The sequence below is a fragment of the Takifugu rubripes genome, chromosome 14 (assembly GCF_901000725.2).
Source record: "Takifugu rubripes chromosome 14, fTakRub1.2, whole genome shotgun sequence".
Classification (NCBI taxonomy): Eukaryota; Metazoa; Chordata; class Actinopteri; order Tetraodontiformes; family Tetraodontidae; genus Takifugu; species Takifugu rubripes.
The window spans coordinates 11,284,289-11,302,924 of record NC_042298.1 but is presented as its reverse complement, the minus strand read 5'-3'; the positions used below and the strand labels follow the sequence as shown (position 1 = coordinate 11,302,924).

Below are 18,636 nucleotides of genomic sequence, written 5' to 3'. Positions count from 1 at the left end.
ACGCTTTCCTGGCAGAATAACAATTTATTTAAATTTAGACAAAGAAATACACATTTGTGCTTTGTGCAGTTAACAGAACAGCTTGTTTTTCTATACATTTTATGTATCTATATATACATTATATGTAGATTCGCCACCCTCTAATGAACACTAACAGATCTATTGCTCCGCGCACGCCAGCTACTCTGTGGGTTTTGTTTGTTTGTTTGTTTTTTAAAAATGACATTTTCAAAAACATTCATTCAAAGATGTTAAAATTCAAGTCGGTGTCTCTCGCCTGGACAGAACCGGCACCGTTTCTGTTGACCAATCAGACCACTGCGTAGAAAGAGAAGGCCAGCCTGAGGCCACGCCGAGATCCTGAAGACACCCCTGAGCACAAAGTTTAGAGCGCCGGTTCACGGAGGCAGGTGTGCCGCCCGACGCCCACGCCAATTCGTATCTGACAGGCAGTTTTGGTTCTGAGCTTCACAAGTTTGCGTGGATGTCCTCGTGTCGCAGCACTTTGTAGGTGACCCAGTAGAAGATGTTGAAGATGAGGAAGCTGAGCGGGAAGACCGCTCGGGATATGGTGTCGATGCGCTTGGCCCGATCCACGAAGCGCTTGTGAAGCGCGTCCCTGTCGTACACGGCCGCCGGGGGCGGCTGGGTGAAGACGGCGGATCCTTCTGCTGCCGTTCTGTCCTTGTTCTGCAGGCAGTGGCCCAGTCCGTAACCCCGAAAGTAAAAACCGCGGCTCTCTCGGAGCAGCTCTTCCTCCTGCAGAGTTCAACACAGAAAAAACACAACATTGGCTCAGGTTTTGAGACTCCAACGTGCGTGTGAGGAGTTGCTGCAGACTGTTGGCACATAAATAAGTAAATGTGTAAACTAGGAACCAAACTTACTTCTCTGTCCTTACTTCTCTGTGGAACTAGCATGTCACTGATGTCTTAAAGCTAAAACGATTCACTTTGATCTGCACGTCACAATCAAAGCATCAAAGAAAAGTGGAGGTGGAGTTCAGGTGCCTTTTGGTTCGGCGACTTGTTAAAACGACACCCAAAAACAAGAGAGGAATCAATTAAATTAGCCACTTGGGACTTGAATCAAGCTTTTTAAGTTTCCATGACATGAAGAGGGTAATCGTGAGGCGAGTGCATTAAGAGGAAGAATGCGTTTTTAATTTTTAGAGCGAATCAAAAGAATTCATCTCTGTCTCGCCTGTCCAGCCTCTTTCTCAGAGTGGCTGGATAATGGAGCTTTCATAATGCTGATTAAGGGGACTCTGGACCACCAAATTCACTTTGCTTTGATGCACTGCAAAGGGCTTTTGTTAGCAACGATGGAGATGCTGCTCTTGCCCTGTGAAGAGAATATAAACAGACTTGTGGCTCAACTCTTACAGCCCTCTAAAGATGTTGGCATCTGAACTGGATCATTAACAGCCGATGGAAGGTTTCCCTTTGCTCTGATCTCCTCCCCAACAGCCACGGTGTCTCCCCTAATCCACTATGATTATCAGATTATCTTCTGTGGTTGGTTTGATTCGGCAGTCTCAGAAGAAGGTAACATTTATGTCAGACTATCCACTATTAATCCAAACGTTCAGACGGCATATTTTCACAGTGGTTAACATTAGCCGTCATGTGCTAACCGCCTGATTAGTAGAAAGTCCTTAATTTCCACAATGAAGCAGAGATGGTGACATATTCTTTTGAATTTTGAAACAGATTAAAAATTTAAAGAAGATAAGACAGGAAAGCTGAGATCAATTCTGGGTCCTAGTCTTGTGCTGATGAGGTGAAATTACCATGCTAAGCTAACTGTCATCTGCTAAATCTACCCTCCTAATGTTAAAAAAGAACTGTAGAAACTAGGCGAGAAAGACGGGGACACCAAAGGTGGACTTTGTCATTTATCTATAGTTTTAGCTTTGCTAGTTTTCTTGTAGTACCAATAAAGATTAAAAAACAAATAATAACTAAAGTAGGATTTAAGAGCAGGAAACTGTGTAGCTGACTCTTAAGGTGGGTTATTATTGTATGTTTAGAAGCAAGAAAACTGCAATCTGCTAAGCTAAATTATATACATGTGTAGATTTAATAGCTGTGTTTAGTACACTATGACTGACTGAAACCTTTAAGAGGAACTTTCATTTAGGGCCATTTTGTAGCTGAGGAATCATAATGATGCAGTGAAAGGTGGATTAATTGCAGGACAGCAGACAGGACGTCCCTGTCTCCAGCAACAAACTTCTCAGTGGGAGTAATTACACCAATAATGTGGACGAGAGAAGTCCATAATTCAGCCCGTCCCGTATTGATGCAGGCAGGACAGACCGCTCGGTCTCTTCAGGCCACTCTGTCAACACTTTTACACCTCATTTTGGAATCACTGCAGGATCGGAGGGTCAAACGTGTGCTGATGTGACAGGAGGTCCGTTGGATGTGTACTCACTATCCTCTGCTGCCGCTGCTTTTTCCTCAGCCTGATGAACTCTTTGTGTTGCCGGGAGACAAAGTTAACGGCCGCGTACTCCAGCAGGGCGGCAAACACAAACAGGAGACACACGGCCATCCAGATATCGATGGCCTTCACGTAGGACACCTGGAAAAGGACAGAAAACAGATGAGGCGTTGGCCCTGATTGCTGCCTTCTATTCATCCGGCGCTCAGGGTAGCGACCCACATTTGCTACCAGCAGCTGACCCACAGCCCTAAGTCGGGTCACGGCTAAGACTTGGGGGATGCCCTGACCGGGTCGTTCATGTCGCAGCAAATCATCCACGCACACCGAGCACTAGATGTATGGGAACGCTCGACTGAGCGGCGGTCTGCTGTCCAGAGTGGCACAACTGTGAGCTTTACATTAGCAGAACTGATGACTTTATTTTAAAGCAAGGTGCTTTTCTTTGACATCAGCATGACTTGACCCTCCAGGAATGATGTTTTTAGCGAAAAACAGAATTTGTGGTTCCAATGAATGATTTCAGTCAAAATAAGGTTTCTGGAGCCCAGAAGGTTGACTGTTGACTAATAGTAGGATTTCTTACCAAATGGCTCATCAGAGTTGACCTCTGACCCAGTTACTTCTCATCACATTAAATATTGCCTGAAAATCCACCATGTGTCAGGATCTCAGATTTATGGCCATAAATGTCCTCAATGACTGACCTTTTGCCACCAATTCTCCAGTCAGTTTATCTTGAGGGTGTTTGGTTTGTTCCTGTGTGCTAAAATTTCCCTCAGGCCCTCTGAGATATTACACTCAAGTGAGCGGAATGGGCATGAGGTCACGGTGTCGACCAAAAAAAATCATCATTCTACCTAAATACTGACGCGGTGACTCCGTGTGATGACTGGGAATAACACTCAACTGCTTTCAAATGACTCCTCGGACGCCTGGATAAGGACTAAATTTGATCAGAACTCTTCGAGGCGTTCCAGAGATTGGGTTTACCAGAACCGCGGTATTAGACCGGCTCTAATCAGATCAGGAGAGGTTCCCTCGGGCCTTCCTGAGCTATACTGGTGACCTTCGGTCACAGTTGCTGGTGAGGTATTAAAAGCTGCAGATGTCCAGCGACGATCTGCAACTCTTGGTGGATCAGGCAGGCGTGTTCTCCTCAAAACTGTACAGGCAGCAGTTAGCGTTAGCAAGAGTTCATCAGTAGTAGCTGACGTATCTTCAGGGTTGTTCAATACATTATTAATACTCAATAAAATGTGGACGGCCCCTTGTCTGCTTCCAGAATATTGCCCCCATTAACCGGGTGTTCTGCCCTCATGTATTTTACATGTCGACACCCAACTCTGGAATCAGAAAATGATTTTAGCAAAATCAGAATTTAATGAATCGAAGGTCCAAACTAATGCGATAACCTTGGTCAAACTAGCACGAAGCACATATGTTTAAAGAAACATGAACACCCAGCTAAATGCAGCTGTGAATGCAAACTTTAGCACGCAGCACTGTAGCGATACTGGCACTGGCCCTTCACACCACATCCTGATGCTACACTGGAGTTTTGGTCTGTTTTTCTTGTTTTACTCACTGACCTGCTGCCATCCAATGGAGAAAAACTACATGCAAAGCTGTGTTCAAATTCTGTTTTCAAATAATGAAACTTTTCTCCTAGACTGCGGCTAGATTGCAAAATTGTGGGGGATTTTAGTCACTGACAGCTAAAATACCCCTCATATTTGATGCAACATTGCTTATTACCATTAGAAACCAAATAATTGACATGTTTAGTAATTACATTCAACTCAAAATCCATTGCTTCCGAAATATCGAAAGGAAATCACAGCAATTAAAAGTTAAAAAAAAACAACTGTGTACTTCTGCAGGGACACATCTGATCCAAATGCCAGTATAGTCTACAAGTTTCCGACTGGAGCCGTAATCCATTTATTAGATTTTTTTTTTTTTTGTCTTTATGAGATTTTGGTGCTGACCTTTTTGTCGGTGGCATTTTGTTTTTCATTTCCGTTCTTACACACATGCTCATTAAAGGAAAGTCTGGATCACACAGTAACGCAACTACTGCAGAACTGAGAGGTTTTTCATCTGGGAACTTCTAGAAAACATTAAACCAGCCATAAATTCATGAAACGGAGTGTCCACGCCAACCTTGGGCAGGGAGGCTCTAGAGCCTGAGCTCTGCGTTGTCATCGTCAGGACGGTGGTGATGCCCAGACCCACTCTGGCCGGGGCGGCGTCCATGTTTATCCAGAACGATACCCAGGACAGGATGACGATGAGGAGGGAGGGGATGTACATCTGGATCAGGTAGTAGCCCATCTGACGCTCCAGGTGGAATTTAACCTCGATGCAGGTGAATTTACCTTTTGGCACAAAGCAATGCAGCGTTCTAACGGAAGTCCATGCTAACTCAGGCAACAGGGCTAGACGGTGGTTCCTATGGCAACCGACAGACAGTTTAGTTCTGATCAGCTGGTTCGTACCTGTGTTGTAATACTTGGTGCAGTATCCCAGATCCTTCTCCTCCTTAAGCACAAACTGTGGGAGGGTGAGATCGTCGGCGACCTGAACGGGGTTCTCGGACAGCCACTCGAAGATCAGGTCGTTCATGGTGTAACCGACTGGAATAAAGGGAGGGAGACGCTATTCAAACGGGTCCAAGCAGCTGCAGCAACTCACAGCTGGAGATGTTTGGTGTCAGTTTCGGTAGAGGAAAAACACCAAATTCCTCTTTCAAAGATTCAAGATGTACTTTATTCATCCCCGTAGGGAAATTGAATTGTCGTAGCAGCCTAACGTGGATTAATATAACTGTAGACTAGGTTTGTTAAATCGATTAATCCTCTCTTTATTCGCTCAATGAATCGCATCTCACAGGCGTTAAATGTTAGCTGCCATTAGCAATTACAAAAGGAGAAAGTGACTCTGAAGGCGGCGATGATGTAATATTGGAGCTCCTGCTTGTCCTCTGCCACCGTCGCAGCAAAGGTCACCTAACGCAGCTGTGAAGGTGAGATAGTGAGGGAGGACATGTCGAGCATCTCTGTCTGACAGGAGAGAAGAAGCCTAATTATTTGTCTTCCATGTTACACTGCCGCTCTCGGGGTTGTGGTCCTTGCGGTGCCCCGATCAGTCCATTAAAAATGCATGCAACACGCATCAGCTCTCTTTTAACCCCCGAGTTACAGAAACATCAATTATTCAGGGTGTTACCATGTTGGAGCGTATCCACAGCAACGCAGCTCTTCTGAGGCGGTGAACTCGCCATCATTCTTACAATAGGCGTGACCCTCAACGCTTCCCCAAACAGAGGAGTCAAACCACAGCCGATTTACCCTTCAGGGTGCCATAAAACCTGAAGGTGGCTCATCTGGAATCATTCAGACAGGCCGTTTGTCACATGACATCATCGAGGAGACGCGGTTCAGGCTGTTCCTGTGCTCGCGGTCGGCATGCTAAAACCGCCCAATTAGATTTGGTATTCGAGTCTTCCTTTAAATTTCTTTAAAGTCACCAGCAGATGTGAGGGTATATGATTCTGGCGGCTGTAGGCGAAGGGGAAGCTCTATAAGCTGCACCGATGAGACTTTTGATGTGTGGGGAGGCGGTGGAATCCGCTTGTTGCTTCTGTTTCTAAGCCTGTGGCGTCAAAGGCCAGGAAAGAAGATTGGTCTTGGCCGACTCCCTCAAACCCTAAAGATAACTCTTCCCTTTCTGATCCCATCACCCCCCCATCACCACCCACTCTCGCCACCTAATGCCATCTCCACGATCAAACCTGCGCTCGTCCAGGTGAAGACACCCTCGGGTGGTGTTGTGCGACTGTCAACAAGAGACAATATGGTCACGAGGCCTGCAGTCAGCTTTTACTCTATTTAGTCACTTTTAATGGGGAAATTAGGTCACGTCTAGGCTCGGAGGGGGAGTTACATATAATAAAAGGGACACAAAATGAAAGTTTTATTATTTATGTCCTAGAAATTGGTTTCATGGAGCTGAACGGCTCAATATCGTTGCTTTAGGCAAAGGAAGAGAGAAAACAGAGGGAGCTGTTCTTAAGTGAGGAAACAAAGTTAAAGGGTTTGGCTTTTGTACGTTTTTCCAGGTTTAATAACAAATGTGTGACCAGGCTGATGCCACCGGCCTTTCATTTTGAAGGTCATTGCCAGGCTTCTTCACTTGGAACCAAACACACTTGGGCTGTAGTTAGCCAGCAGTGGCCATGCACAACGATATCACGGGTTCAAATTGCCGTGCGGCATTGCCACACAATCGACACAACTCAGGCCAACAAGAGTCTGTGAAGTCTACAGCAGCAAATAATGAATAAAAAGAGGGGGGAGAGGGGGAGGAAAGAGGACTCACAGCTTTCTAGCTGCATGGTACAGGTCTGAATGTCCATTGGGAAATTCTTCAAGTCCATAGGGCAGGAAAGGATAAGAGTCAGCCTGAGACGGAAACAAAACAGACCAGAACAGAGAAATGTCAAACGCACAGAAAGGCTGAAGAAAGAGAACAGGTTCGAGCGAGGAAAAGCAGCGAGGAAGTAGGAAAACGGGCACGTGCTGATTTAATATTCCTGTCATTAAAGCCTGGCGGTCGCACCAAGTTACTGGTGAAGATGTGCAAAATGTCGTCTGTGGTGTTGATGTTTGTGAGGAGGAGACACTTTATTCACAGGCTACAAACCAGGTAGCTGGTTTAGCACTTGTGGTCTGGGGGGTGTTTACCTGCCCCCCCCCCGAATCATCTTACGTACCTGATGCTGTACAGAACGCTGCCATCTTGGAAAATCCGCAGCAGCTTGTTATCTGTGGTGACCTCGTGGAAATTGGCTCCTTTCTCGTTAGCAAAGAACAAATCTGGTTTCCAGATGGAATCTAACATGGAGGGGTCCAGATCGAGGGAGTCGTCGGGATATTCTCTGTAAGCCAGGCGGGGGTCGTTCCATTTTTGCCGCAGGAACACGTTAAGCCTGTAGTCCTGGGGAAAAGGTGGGGCAAATGTACGGTTTAGTTTTCTTTACAAATGAACGATTATTTTGAAATAAAATAATCATCTATGGCTTAGTTAAAGCTTAAACCAATACATCAGTATAGTTTAAAATGAAGAAAATGGGGGTCGTGATTCCAGGCACTGCCCCACCCCCACCTCAGCTGGTGCACCATAATTACATCTCCAACTAATCTGTGGGTATTGTTTTTGGCTTCTCTATAGACGCCATTCATCACGATAAAGGCACGCTTGGCTTGTGCAAACAATGACATAATTAGTGTTGTCGATCTGGGAGCTGACCCGGCCCGGGGTCTGACCCCCGGGTCTCTTTTAAACCATTCACGGCTGCACTGCGCTGACCCAGCAGGCGCAACAGCGCGGATGCTCACACGCCTCTGTGCAGCCCTCGTCCTCGCTCTCGCACACCTTTTCATTCCCTTTCCCAATTTTTCATTTTAATTGCGGAGCGGACGGTTCATTATCAGCACGTCAGTGACCTGCCGGTCTCTCAAGGTCGCACCGTTACTGTCTCAGAAACACAGAAACGAGGGAAGGGGTTGGGCAGGAACAGAAAATGGAGCATTTCCAGTGAGGAAAGTCTACATTCAGTTTTTAAAATCGAGGTTTTCTTACCATCGTCGTCTCTGTGACGGAGCCAAAACTGTTGATGAAAATATTGCAGGTCACATTGACGGGTGGACCTGGAGACAGAGAAGCTGTTGACTCCTCCCACATGAATCCCACTCACATATCAGGATACTGTACCTGACGTCTTGTGTTATAACCAGAATAATGTATTTCAGCTACTTTGCAAACGTTTAAATGATGTGAACATTTCCAAAATATATATTTCTAAAGGTAGTGTGTAGACTTTGGAATGTTGGGTAGTATGTAGGAAATCAGGACTGTCTTAATGAAGACTACCAAGGTAAATTAAACTTGGTGACCTTGAAGTTTTGGCCTTCCTCCTGAAAAAAGAAGTCTTAAAAAACTGCAAATTAAAAAACAACCATAAGGTTGCTGCAAAATTAGACATTTTTAGGCTTCGACAGCCACAAAAAAAGCCCTCTAACTCCCGGAGGGACCGTCTAGTGATAAGAACACAGATCACAAAAATGAAATCAAGCATTTCCTGCAAAAAGTGGCCGTTTATTCTTTTTCTCTTTATTACTGAAACTCTCACTGAGCTGTCTTTGCTTTTGCAGCACTTCCCGTCACCTATTTTGTTTTACTTTTCTGCTGCATGCCCTTGCAGGGGGAGGGGTGGTCTGCCTTGGCACGCTCTGTACCTTTGAAGTTGGGTCTGATGCGGGCGTCGTATCCTGATGTCCTCCCCATGAGCTTGTCCAGGAAGTCTGAAGGCGACATCTGTGGCCCAGCCCTGCTGTGGGGCTTTATCTCCTCCTTACAGGAGCTCAGTCTGACATCAGCCGGGCGACAGCAGAGAGCATGAACAGAGAAATAAAAGAGAATATTCCAGAAACAGTCGAGGAGGAGCAGGAGCACGGTCTGTGCAGGGGGAAGCAGCGAGGGAGGGGGTGTCAGGCTTAAAGAAAAACATAATTATAATGGAGAAATGAGGGTAAAAACAATGGATGAAAGATTGAAAGGAAAAGCTTCCACCTGTCCATGTCTGGATACTCATTGTGGTGACTTGAAGCTAAACGGGCTCAGCAGGCGTTAAGATGTGACAAATTGATGCTCAGGTGCTCCACAAATGTCACACTGGAGAAAGGCCCACAGGAAACCCACAAATGCCAAAAACAACTTAAGGACAAAAAGATCCGGGTTTAAGGCGTTCTGGCTGGTGCCGATGATGGTTCATCTGTGCAGGGCTGAGTCCACCTCCCTGTTTTAAAGCTAAATGCTCTCAATATTTTGCAATCCTGATGGAACAGTGTTGTTTTTCTCTTCACCTTCGAATTCCGTTTGAAAACTTTGGATGACGTCATCGTTTGCCCGCGGGAATCTTTTTTTCCAGATGCTTGTTTCGATCATATAAATAATAAAATACAAACTTTCTCTGAAGACTTTCCATTTCAATAGTTTCTAACCCTTCAGCAGAACCTTACAGCTTCCCCCCCATTTTTCCCAAAGGAGCTCCGCACGGATCTTTTTACATCGTGCACCTCAACTCTCACTGCTCATAATTCCACCTCGCTGCTTTTGGCTGGAATCAACGGCGCAGCGCTTCTAGTTTTGACTCGATAGTGGCGAAACCGCACTTGTGGTGGGATAAATTAATAATAATCACCGTTCTAAAGGGCTAAATTGCGGGTTTTCCCGGCCGTGGTGTAGATTTTAAGAACCTCTGACAGGCGGGATGTTGCAGCAGAGATCTGCAAATGCGTTCTGGCACAGCCGGCTCGTCACAGCTGTCCCACTTTCCACAGATATACAGTAAATATAGTCCGCTGGATGCTCTATTTTTAACCCCACTATACTTGTACAGTACTCGCAGGTACTTCAAATCAAGATGATTTACAGCAATCGTGAAGTACTTGCACAAACATGTTTTTGTGTTGGCTCTTCACACTGAGGTCTGCAGCTGAACTTCTCACCCTCAGCTGTGGGAGAAGATGCATGTTTCAGCCTCCCCGCGGGGCAAACATCACCTCCTCATCACCAACGCAGTTCAACGTGGACGCCTCAGCCCTGCTTAAATACATGCTGGAGACCTGAGAGCCTTTGACGATCAAAGACTCTCATCTGAAAGGGGGGGAAAAAGCCTCTTGACATGTTTGAAAGCGCTGGAGAAAGTTTAAAAAAGATGTCTGCATCATCTAATTCTGCAGACTTCTTGAAATCATTACATATCTGACTGAGGATGGAGATTTGAGGTTTAAGGATTTCATCTGGAGCCTCTATTGACTAAATTTACAAGCGTAAATGAAAGTAACTCCCCCGAGCCCTTGAATACATACTTTGTTGAAAGATTAAACGATTAAATTGCTCTTTGCTGACATTTAATTAGCCTGACCTTTTGCTTCCATCAAAGTCGCTTCCATTCCAGTATCGGAGAATCCTATTTCTTTAGCTTCAAAACAAGAGCTGAGTTAAACTGGGAGCAGGACCCACGTGTCGTAAATGTAGCAACAAAATCCAACTACGACCCAAATGTTTTTGTCTGTACTGTCCCCGAGGATCCTCATATTACAGTATTTGATGACTGCCGCTGTCCCAGGATGATCAATGGGGTCGTTGCAGAATGCTATTTGGAGCCACCGTCATCAACACTCAAACATTCGTCTTCAGTGACATGACAACTGTCGCCCCTGTACTGTGACACCTCAGACACGTATAGACGTTTCTGAAATAAGACGGGCTCCACTCGGGAAGGGGAAGAGGTTTGTCGTTATAACTAACTGACCAGGGACCTGTTCAGTGTGTGATCGGGGCGTTCTGATTGGCTCAAACACAGGAAGTAGATGGTGGTTCTTCCAGCTCGACACAGAATTCAGCAGAAAACTTATCTGAACTCTAATTTACGCTGAGTGTTGCAGAACGTGCTTATCTACCGTCTGATAACTAGTCGAGTAATTCAAGGCTCTAATCTCTCAATGACTCATGCGTCCAAACTACAGCATCGCACTTCCTGTCCTCTGCTCAGGAAGGGGACCCATCCTGAATCAGTTCTGGTGTGTCAGCCAGTGAGGCTCAGAACTTGATCCCATTAGATCTTGTTTTTGTTTGCTTGTTTTGAAACTGTCACAATCTTCCGCCAGATCGTGGTTGTTTAATTTGGCAGCATTGCCTCATTGGCTAGTTTGAACACTGGCTCTGTCTTTAATGAGTGGAGATTAATCTCGGTTGCATCGCTTGTGTAGAAATCTGCTCTTTAATCCTGGATCAGCGTCTCTGGAGCTCCAAGCAGACATGATGTTTGCAGGCTTGTACCACAGTAATGATCTTGAAGCTGTACCATGAACTACAGCCCAAAGGCAATTTCATACTTTTTCACACGCAGCTTAAATAATCTTTAAACATTTTGTGGCTTAAATTAGACTTTTCCTTAAGTATCTTAATACTTAATGCTTTAAATTTATTCCCAGATAAGTTCAGGATCAATAGAAATGTCAAAGAAAAACAATAGTGTACTAAAATGAGTTGTAAAGACCATAATAGATGCTAATAAAATGATAACTTCGTACGTTGAAGGTCCATCAAGCTGAGGTTGACTAAGAAAAAACATGGACTGAAATGGAAGAGTAAAGTTTGGAGAAGAAACGCCAAAACCAGTACAGCTGCCAGTAGAATGGCGGCTGCTGGGTCATGTGACCCAGACCTGACGGCTGGAACGGAAATTAATGAATTTCCGATTTGGTTATCATAGTAAGGATGGGCAGTGAGTCTTCTAACAGAGACGCCCTCCGACTCATCCAAGGTCCCCCCCACCATCCAAACCAGCGGGGGCAGAGAAACATTTAACACGATAGGTTCAGCGTTTCCCTTCTGTTGGACCCAAAGCTTAATCAAATGAAAAGCTTCCAACAATGGCAGATCGCATTCCAATCTCAGTGATAAACCTGACAAAGTGAGATCCCCCCCCCACCCCCCCGGGAGACGAAGCCATCCCTTCCTCCAGATGTTCCGCCGGGCTCCTCAGTATTCAGGCCACCCCAAACGCATCGGAGATCTTTTATCGGTGCAGATTGCTTCCTGTCAGTCTCTGAAGCGCAGCTAGCAGAATTTCAGACACTGACTGCCGAGGATTACTTTGATGTGTCTGCTTCCAGGCTCGGCACGGACCGCAGCTTTATTCCCTCGCAGTGGCGAGCGCTTGAACGCATAAGCACGTTTTCTGCCACTTTAGAGCATTAGAACTCGGACCATTTGGCCAACAAGGCAGGGCTGCGCACGTGACAATAAACTACAAAGAGTGCCTTTGCCGCGTTTTGTTGCTTTGATCTTCTGCGCAGACGGGAGACAAGGTGATGAAACGCAAGGATAGACAAGGTGAGATGCCCTGGTAGCATGACATAATGAAACGTGTGATTTCTCATATGAAGAGGATCTCGCCAGCGTGCGACTCCCTCCCCATCCGCTGGGAAATCTGCACGGCTCCATCCCGACAGGACGCGGTCCGTCTACAGTGAACATGTAATTAGAATCTGTAACCGCTCCACTCTGATGATTAATGTCCTCTATTTTCAACAAACATCTGTATGAATATGGAAGGAGGTGTCGGCTCCCATCAGTCCCAGTATAAATCACATCCACTGTTGGCATATGCTTGTTTTCCTGCTACCTGCGGGTCATTCCCAGCTAATATAATCCATTTCCTGTATTAGCCATTTGCTGCATCAACTGTGCTAAGTCGGTTCCTCCTCCTTCAACAACACCTTATTTCCTCCTTCCTTCTGGTTATTAACCGCTAACAGTCAATGCGTACGGATGAAGTGACATTTGGCAGAGCAGCTACTGCGCTAAAGGCTAAACTGGAGAGAGCTGGGGGCCAGCTGGGGACTCAATCTGGGTTTTATTTCAAAGATGCGTCCCAGCTTGGCTACGGGGGTTTAGCTGTCAATCTGCATGACGGAGTGAGGGTTCTTGATAGACGCATCATTAAGAAGAGGCACGTACACTAAGATGGCCGCTGAACTCGGCACGACCCACAATTGGAGTCGACAATTAAGTTATTTCGCTTCAGCGGGGACGCGGTTACACAAGTGTGATTCTGTAACACTCATGAAATCCGTATTTTGCTAATGAATTTACAGCCCACGCTAGCACTTGTATCATTTTAAAAACGAAGGTTAGCGATGAAGTCCTTGGTGGGAAGATGGATAGCACACTTGACCCACCAGGAAGGTTCTGGGTTGAACTGTGGGCTTTTTACATCCACAGCCCAAAACGAAAGTTAGGTTTAATCGTTAGTGGGGGGGCTGTGAATCATTGCTTAGAGGGAGTGACCTATGTGCAGAACAACTAAGTGATTTTATCATTATTGTTAGCATCCAAGGTAACTCCCAGCCAGAACTGGGTTTTTACGGAGCCCCATTTGCCTCCAAGGTCGTCCTTTCAAGGTTGAGGAACTTTATGATTAACTGAATATGTTTAGAAAATTGTGACTCATTAATTGGTGTCATCATTAAAGTGACTCTTTAGAGCACAGAAAACCACCAGCAGACAAGAGGATTTCCAGGAACATGGCTGGCAGCATGATGAAGTATCGACCAGTGTCCCAATTCACGCTCGCACGCACACACACACACTAACACGTGTGTCCTTTTAAGAGCGGTAGTAAAAAGTGTTTTTCCTGACCAGCGATGTGACTCCAGAACCCAACACCGCGAGGACCAGGGCATTGAAATCCTGGATTACCTTAAGCTTCGTGGATATTGGTTCTCTGCGTTGATCTACAACCACAAATAGCCTCCTAATTTGCCACTGTCAGCCTTTTTATTTTATTTATTTTTTGTAAACTTTGCAGACTCTCTGATGTCATTAGTGCTGCACTTCACCAGCCAAGGACGACTGGTCATCTGGCTAATGCGCACAGAAACATCAGCCTCTGTTCAGCACGTTGGCGTTTCACCTTCAGGACAGCTTTGCATTGTGGGTAACGGACGCCCGGGTCCCATCAGTTTTAGCCTGCATGTCGAATCCATCAATGCAGCGTTGCGTCGGTCCCCTCCCTTTCAGACTGGCCGTAGAACGTCGTCAACAAGGTGATCATGTGACCGAGAGCTACGAGAGCAGAAAGAAGCAGCCTTTTTACCTATAACACAATCAGATGTGTTTTTAAATCCGGAACTTCAGAAATCAGAAAATAACCACCAATCTGATCTGCAAAACATTAAACATTAGAAAGAACCGTATTTCACTGGTATATTACAACAATTTAATGGCTAATTCTTGATTTTAACAAATTCTTCCAGCTCATTAAAGGGGGTCTAATTTGCAGCACCTTACCCATCGTTAACCTTTGGTCCCTGTAATGACCAGGTGATTGCAGCTACGCTGGCTATTAATGGTCCAGAGCGTGACTCTAAGGCATCACTTGGGCCTGACTCTTATTCACCTCTTCTTTCTGTCAGCGCCTGTATAATGAGGTCTGTTTGGACGGGCTGGCCATTCTGTTCTCCACACACAGAAGTGATAAATGCGTGTGGACCGAGCGGTCGGACATAATGACATGATTCAGGGCTCATAATGTTCCCCCACTTCATGCTCTTAATTGCAACAACATAACGGCCCAGAAAGACTCTTGGCCAAAGTGCTGCTCTAGTCAATAAGTGGTCCTTTTAATCTGCCGGAGCCAGAGAAGAGGAGCGGAGAGGACACTTTAATCGCATTACCTCCACACTGTGTCGCTTACGTTGTTACCTGGATATTTATGAGACACCGAATGTGTTTCCCTAATCTGCCTGCTATAGAAAAATGATTACCATGTGTTTTTCAGGCAGATAGACTTCACATCAGGGCAAATTTGGCATATTAGTTAATTTCCCATGATTTAAATGTAACTTCCTCTGCATTATTACCCGTACTTATTACAGTTTGCTGTTGAATATAATTAATTACATTAATTTGCTCTCTGCACGAAAGAAACTGAAGGAAAAACCCTGAACTTTGACCTAATAGGTCAGTAGAGTAGTTTTCATTTGATGTTAAAGCTCCTCGATCAACGCGGAGGTCGAGTGGAGGACTTACGTCACCCACATGTGCTTTTCCTGTGTGTATGTTTGCTATCGTACACAAAGTGTGTGTAAGATTTGCTGGCATCTCAGGGTGAGAACACAGAATGTAAATAGCATCATCGATAAAATTAGCAGGTCCCCTTTTTATTTAACACAAATATTTACATAAAGAGGAAGAATAACTGGCTTTGTTAAACGCCTTGTGGTGAGTTTGTACTCGCAGAAACACTTTAGTGCAAAATCAAAGCAGCTGAAGGACACAGACATCCTGAGAGGGACTTATCCTTGAATTACTTTAAAGCCAAATGGTACAAAAATAAAACTCCTTGAAGTCAAACATAAGATATTTTTATCTTTGACGAAAGAACCTTGCGCAGTTGCTGTGAAGTGCTAACAGTCTCCAGCCTGGTGCTCATTTTTTACTCATTACCTCACCTAAACACCCCATCTGTTCTCTCTTTCATGCTTCTATACTCATCGGTGGTCTTCCTGCGTATCAGCCGAGTGTGGGGGGGGATCGCCTGTGCTTTCAGAGAGGATAAGAGAGTTCCCAGAGCGTCTGTGACGATGTAACTCAAGGTGAAATCTCAGAAACTATTCGACTAATGCTGGTTTAGCTCCGCGGTTATCAAATCCTTTGGTGTGACATTGCTTTAGCTTGAGCCATTTCAAAAGTTTAATTTTGTCTCCAAAAGCCGAGGCCCGCTCTCAACTCCTCGAAGCCCGTGAATCATTTAAAATGAAGACAAGTTGTGCTTGTTTTCCTGCACTGTTTACTAGCCTCCAGATATTACTGCTGTTGCCGATACTTAAAGACCAGCTGGGACCGCCATCGGAATTTAATTAGAAACTATCACAGGAAAATGGTTTCCTCTCCCAGCAACTTGAAAGTGCTAAATTCAGGTGTTGAATGGGTGTTTAGAAAAGGGGGAGAGAGAAAGAGAGGGGCATCGCTCCACTGAATGCCCAATATGGGACGCACTGTGTAGCATTTTGCAATCAATAAAATCTCCTTTAGTAGTTATTAAGTTAAAAAAAAAAAACACTGAGGTTGTCTGTCCATAGATATTCAGCAGACAACCGTCTCAACCCATAAACCAAAAGTCTTTCAAAGTCCAGGTTTTTCACAGCAGACCAGCTGGATCGGCATCGTTGGGTGATAAACTTGCAGAACGCCCTCCTTGGCTTCACATTAATGGTCATAGCATGGTGCAGCTCATCACTGTAACTAGCCTACACACTCTAAGAGGTAGGTGGCGCAATTCTGAAGGGGATAACACTGTTGCAATTTACACAATATCCCAAATTTTCTGTGCCTGAATTAAAAATTCACCAGAAAATTATTCTCTCTGGTAATGAAGCATGGAAGGAATATAAAGCAGCTCGGAAAGTTGCGTCCTTGCTTTACTAGAATCATAATTTTAAGGTTTTATTGAGCAAAAACATGATTAAAATAAATCCATTAGATCGACCTATTAAAGGAAAAAGATCAATGAGCTGCAGCAAAGCATAGCACCAATAATTCTGCTTTAAAATGTCCATAAATGAAGCCCACACAGGTAAACAGGAACATTCACTCATACGCACATTATTTCGGAACCATTTCATCCCCGTTTCTTATCTCCTGCTGGATGTTCATGCTGGTTTACCCTCCACTCTGTCATGTGAGCTACTTTACACCACAATCTCTCCTTCGGATCCCCACCACCACCACTCGCGCCGCTGCCGCCTTTACGCTCCACCTTATCTTCTCTTTCCAATCAGATCAGCTTCTCTCCATCTCCCAGCACCATCTTCCACTTTATTAAGCTCAGCTACCACAAGCTAAACGAATCATCTGCTTGGTTTCCTACCCTTTTTTCATCCCAGCTTGCTCCTTTTACAATTTTCCCTCTTCAGCTGACCCCCCGCCCCCCCCCCCCCTATTCTCCACATCTCCATCAGATTCTGCCTGCCGCCCTCTGTGGATTCTCCCCCACACAGAAAGCAGCAGGGGGGCTTTTATTCCTCAGAGGAGACTCTGTCAGTTGACAGTTCTCGGGGCTGAGAGCGGCTCTTCTCGCCCCTGGGCTCAAAGTCGCGGCTCTATTCCACTCCGGGATTATGCAGAGTTAAATTCTCTTCCACTGACACCTGAGCTCGGCAGGCCATGAAATAAGGAGAGTTCTAAATAAAAGTTTGTGCCGCCATGACGGATGCAGGGAGGGATGGGTGAGGACAGAAACAGCAGGCTGTCTGGAGGTGTTGTCAGTGGAAGGGCAAAATGGAGACGTGATGATGAGGCGGGACGGAAAATAGGCAGGTGGAGAGAGAGGAGGCTGTTTCAGCCACAGGCAAACAGACTTTTCTGGCTTTTCTATGGAGGCAGGTGGCCCTGAATCAGATATTTGCTTGGCTTTAACGTAGTAATAAAGTGAAACGTCTCCTAAATTGGAGTCACACAACAGAGATTCCACAGGTAGCTGCTTAACGGATGATTCATTTTGAAGGTTTTTGTACATTTGTTTACATGCATGTTTCATGTTTATTCTGATTAGACGACTGAAAAAAAAATCCCGTTTAATCACTGAAATGCGTAAAATCATCTCTTTATTTTTGCGCAGCCGTGCGTGTTTGAGCCTGATAACTGTCTGAATTGCAGTACCTGTCGAATGGATGGTCAAGGTTGCTCGGACCCGCTTTCATTCCCACAATGGCAACAAATATTAGACTGGTCGCCGTGAGAGCTTCACCAAATCAACAAATAAAGTGGGTGAAACGACGCGGGATCGATCCCGCAGACGGAAAAGTTTACGGTGAAGCAGCTGGTGTGAAGGTTTGTCGGAGGAAACAGACGCTGGTGCGCCTTACCTGATCAAGCCTCCTTGGAAACAACAAAAAGACAAGATGTAGAGAATCCGGGTGACCTGTGGGAGCATTCTCTGGCTCAGAAATCTCCCTCCAGTCCCGATGAAGAACTTAAGGAAGAATGAAGAAAATCAGCAAATCCACAGAGCGGGCGGCGAGTCTGGGCTGTGGGAGGAAGGCATCGTCTCTCTGAGATCCAAGCTTGTCTTTGGGGAAACTTCTCCCCCCTCCCACCAAATCCGGGAGACTGCACACATCCGCGGGAGCAGGAGCGGAGCAGACTGGCTGCTGCGGGCGGCTGGACGAGCTGGTCAGGCGGCCGGAGCGCGCCCCTGCGTGCTTTAAAGGGGAGTGTCGGGTCGCATGCCAGTGCGTGTTCGCGTGCGTGTTTTTGAGTGTTTTGAGCTTGTTTTAACTCCTTACGTGTTTTTTCCACATATTAACGAGGTTTAAAGGAGCTGGAGCTTTTGCCTTGATGACCGCTCCGTGCGTAATTAGGCCGAGTTTAATTAGGAGGGAGGAGGCTCCGCGGTCAGGACCAGTTTGCAGGGAACCGCTTAAATCCACATTTTAGCTAAACCACAGGAGGAGGAGGTCTTGAGGAAGACGTATGCTGAGAGGAGAGTTGTGTATAGTTGATTAAGCCCAGAAAGAGTCGGTGCGTAATGTTTTGGGGATTTTTGTT

At 45.6% G+C, this 18,636-nt stretch overlaps 1 protein-coding gene across 1 annotated transcript; it reads right to left on the bottom strand.

Moving 5' to 3' along the window:
* glra4a (glycine receptor, alpha 4a) lies at window positions 1–18,341 on the bottom strand. The gene is made up of 9 exons (XM_029847610.1): window positions 17,955–18,341; window positions 8,751–8,881; window positions 8,095–8,162; window positions 7,226–7,449; window positions 6,832–6,914; window positions 4,950–5,087; window positions 4,615–4,829; window positions 2,440–2,589; window positions 1–759 (listed from the first exon to the last, which is right to left on the bottom strand). The coding sequence occupies exons 1-9, from the start codon at window positions 18,020–18,022 to the stop codon at window positions 469–471; spliced, it is 1,368 nt and encodes a 455-aa protein (XP_029703470.1). The 5' UTR covers window positions 18,023–18,341; the 3' UTR covers window positions 1–468.
* Window positions 18,342–18,636: the final 295 nt, after the last annotated feature.

Excerpts from the sequence above, each read along its gene's own strand:
- glra4a (XM_029847610.1), bottom strand. The coding sequence starts at position 18,022 with ATGCTCCCACAGGTCACCCGGATTCTCTACATCTTGTCTTTTTGTTGT. Across the intron at positions 8,882-17,954 it reads TTCCAAGGAGGCTTGATCAG|ACTGAGCTCCTGTAAGGAGG; the intron begins GTAAGGCGCACC and ends GGCTGATGTCAG. Across the intron at positions 6,915-7,225 it reads AGCGTTCTGTACAGCATCAG|GCTGACTCTTATCCTTTCCT; the intron begins GTACGTAAGATG and ends TTTCCGTCTCAG.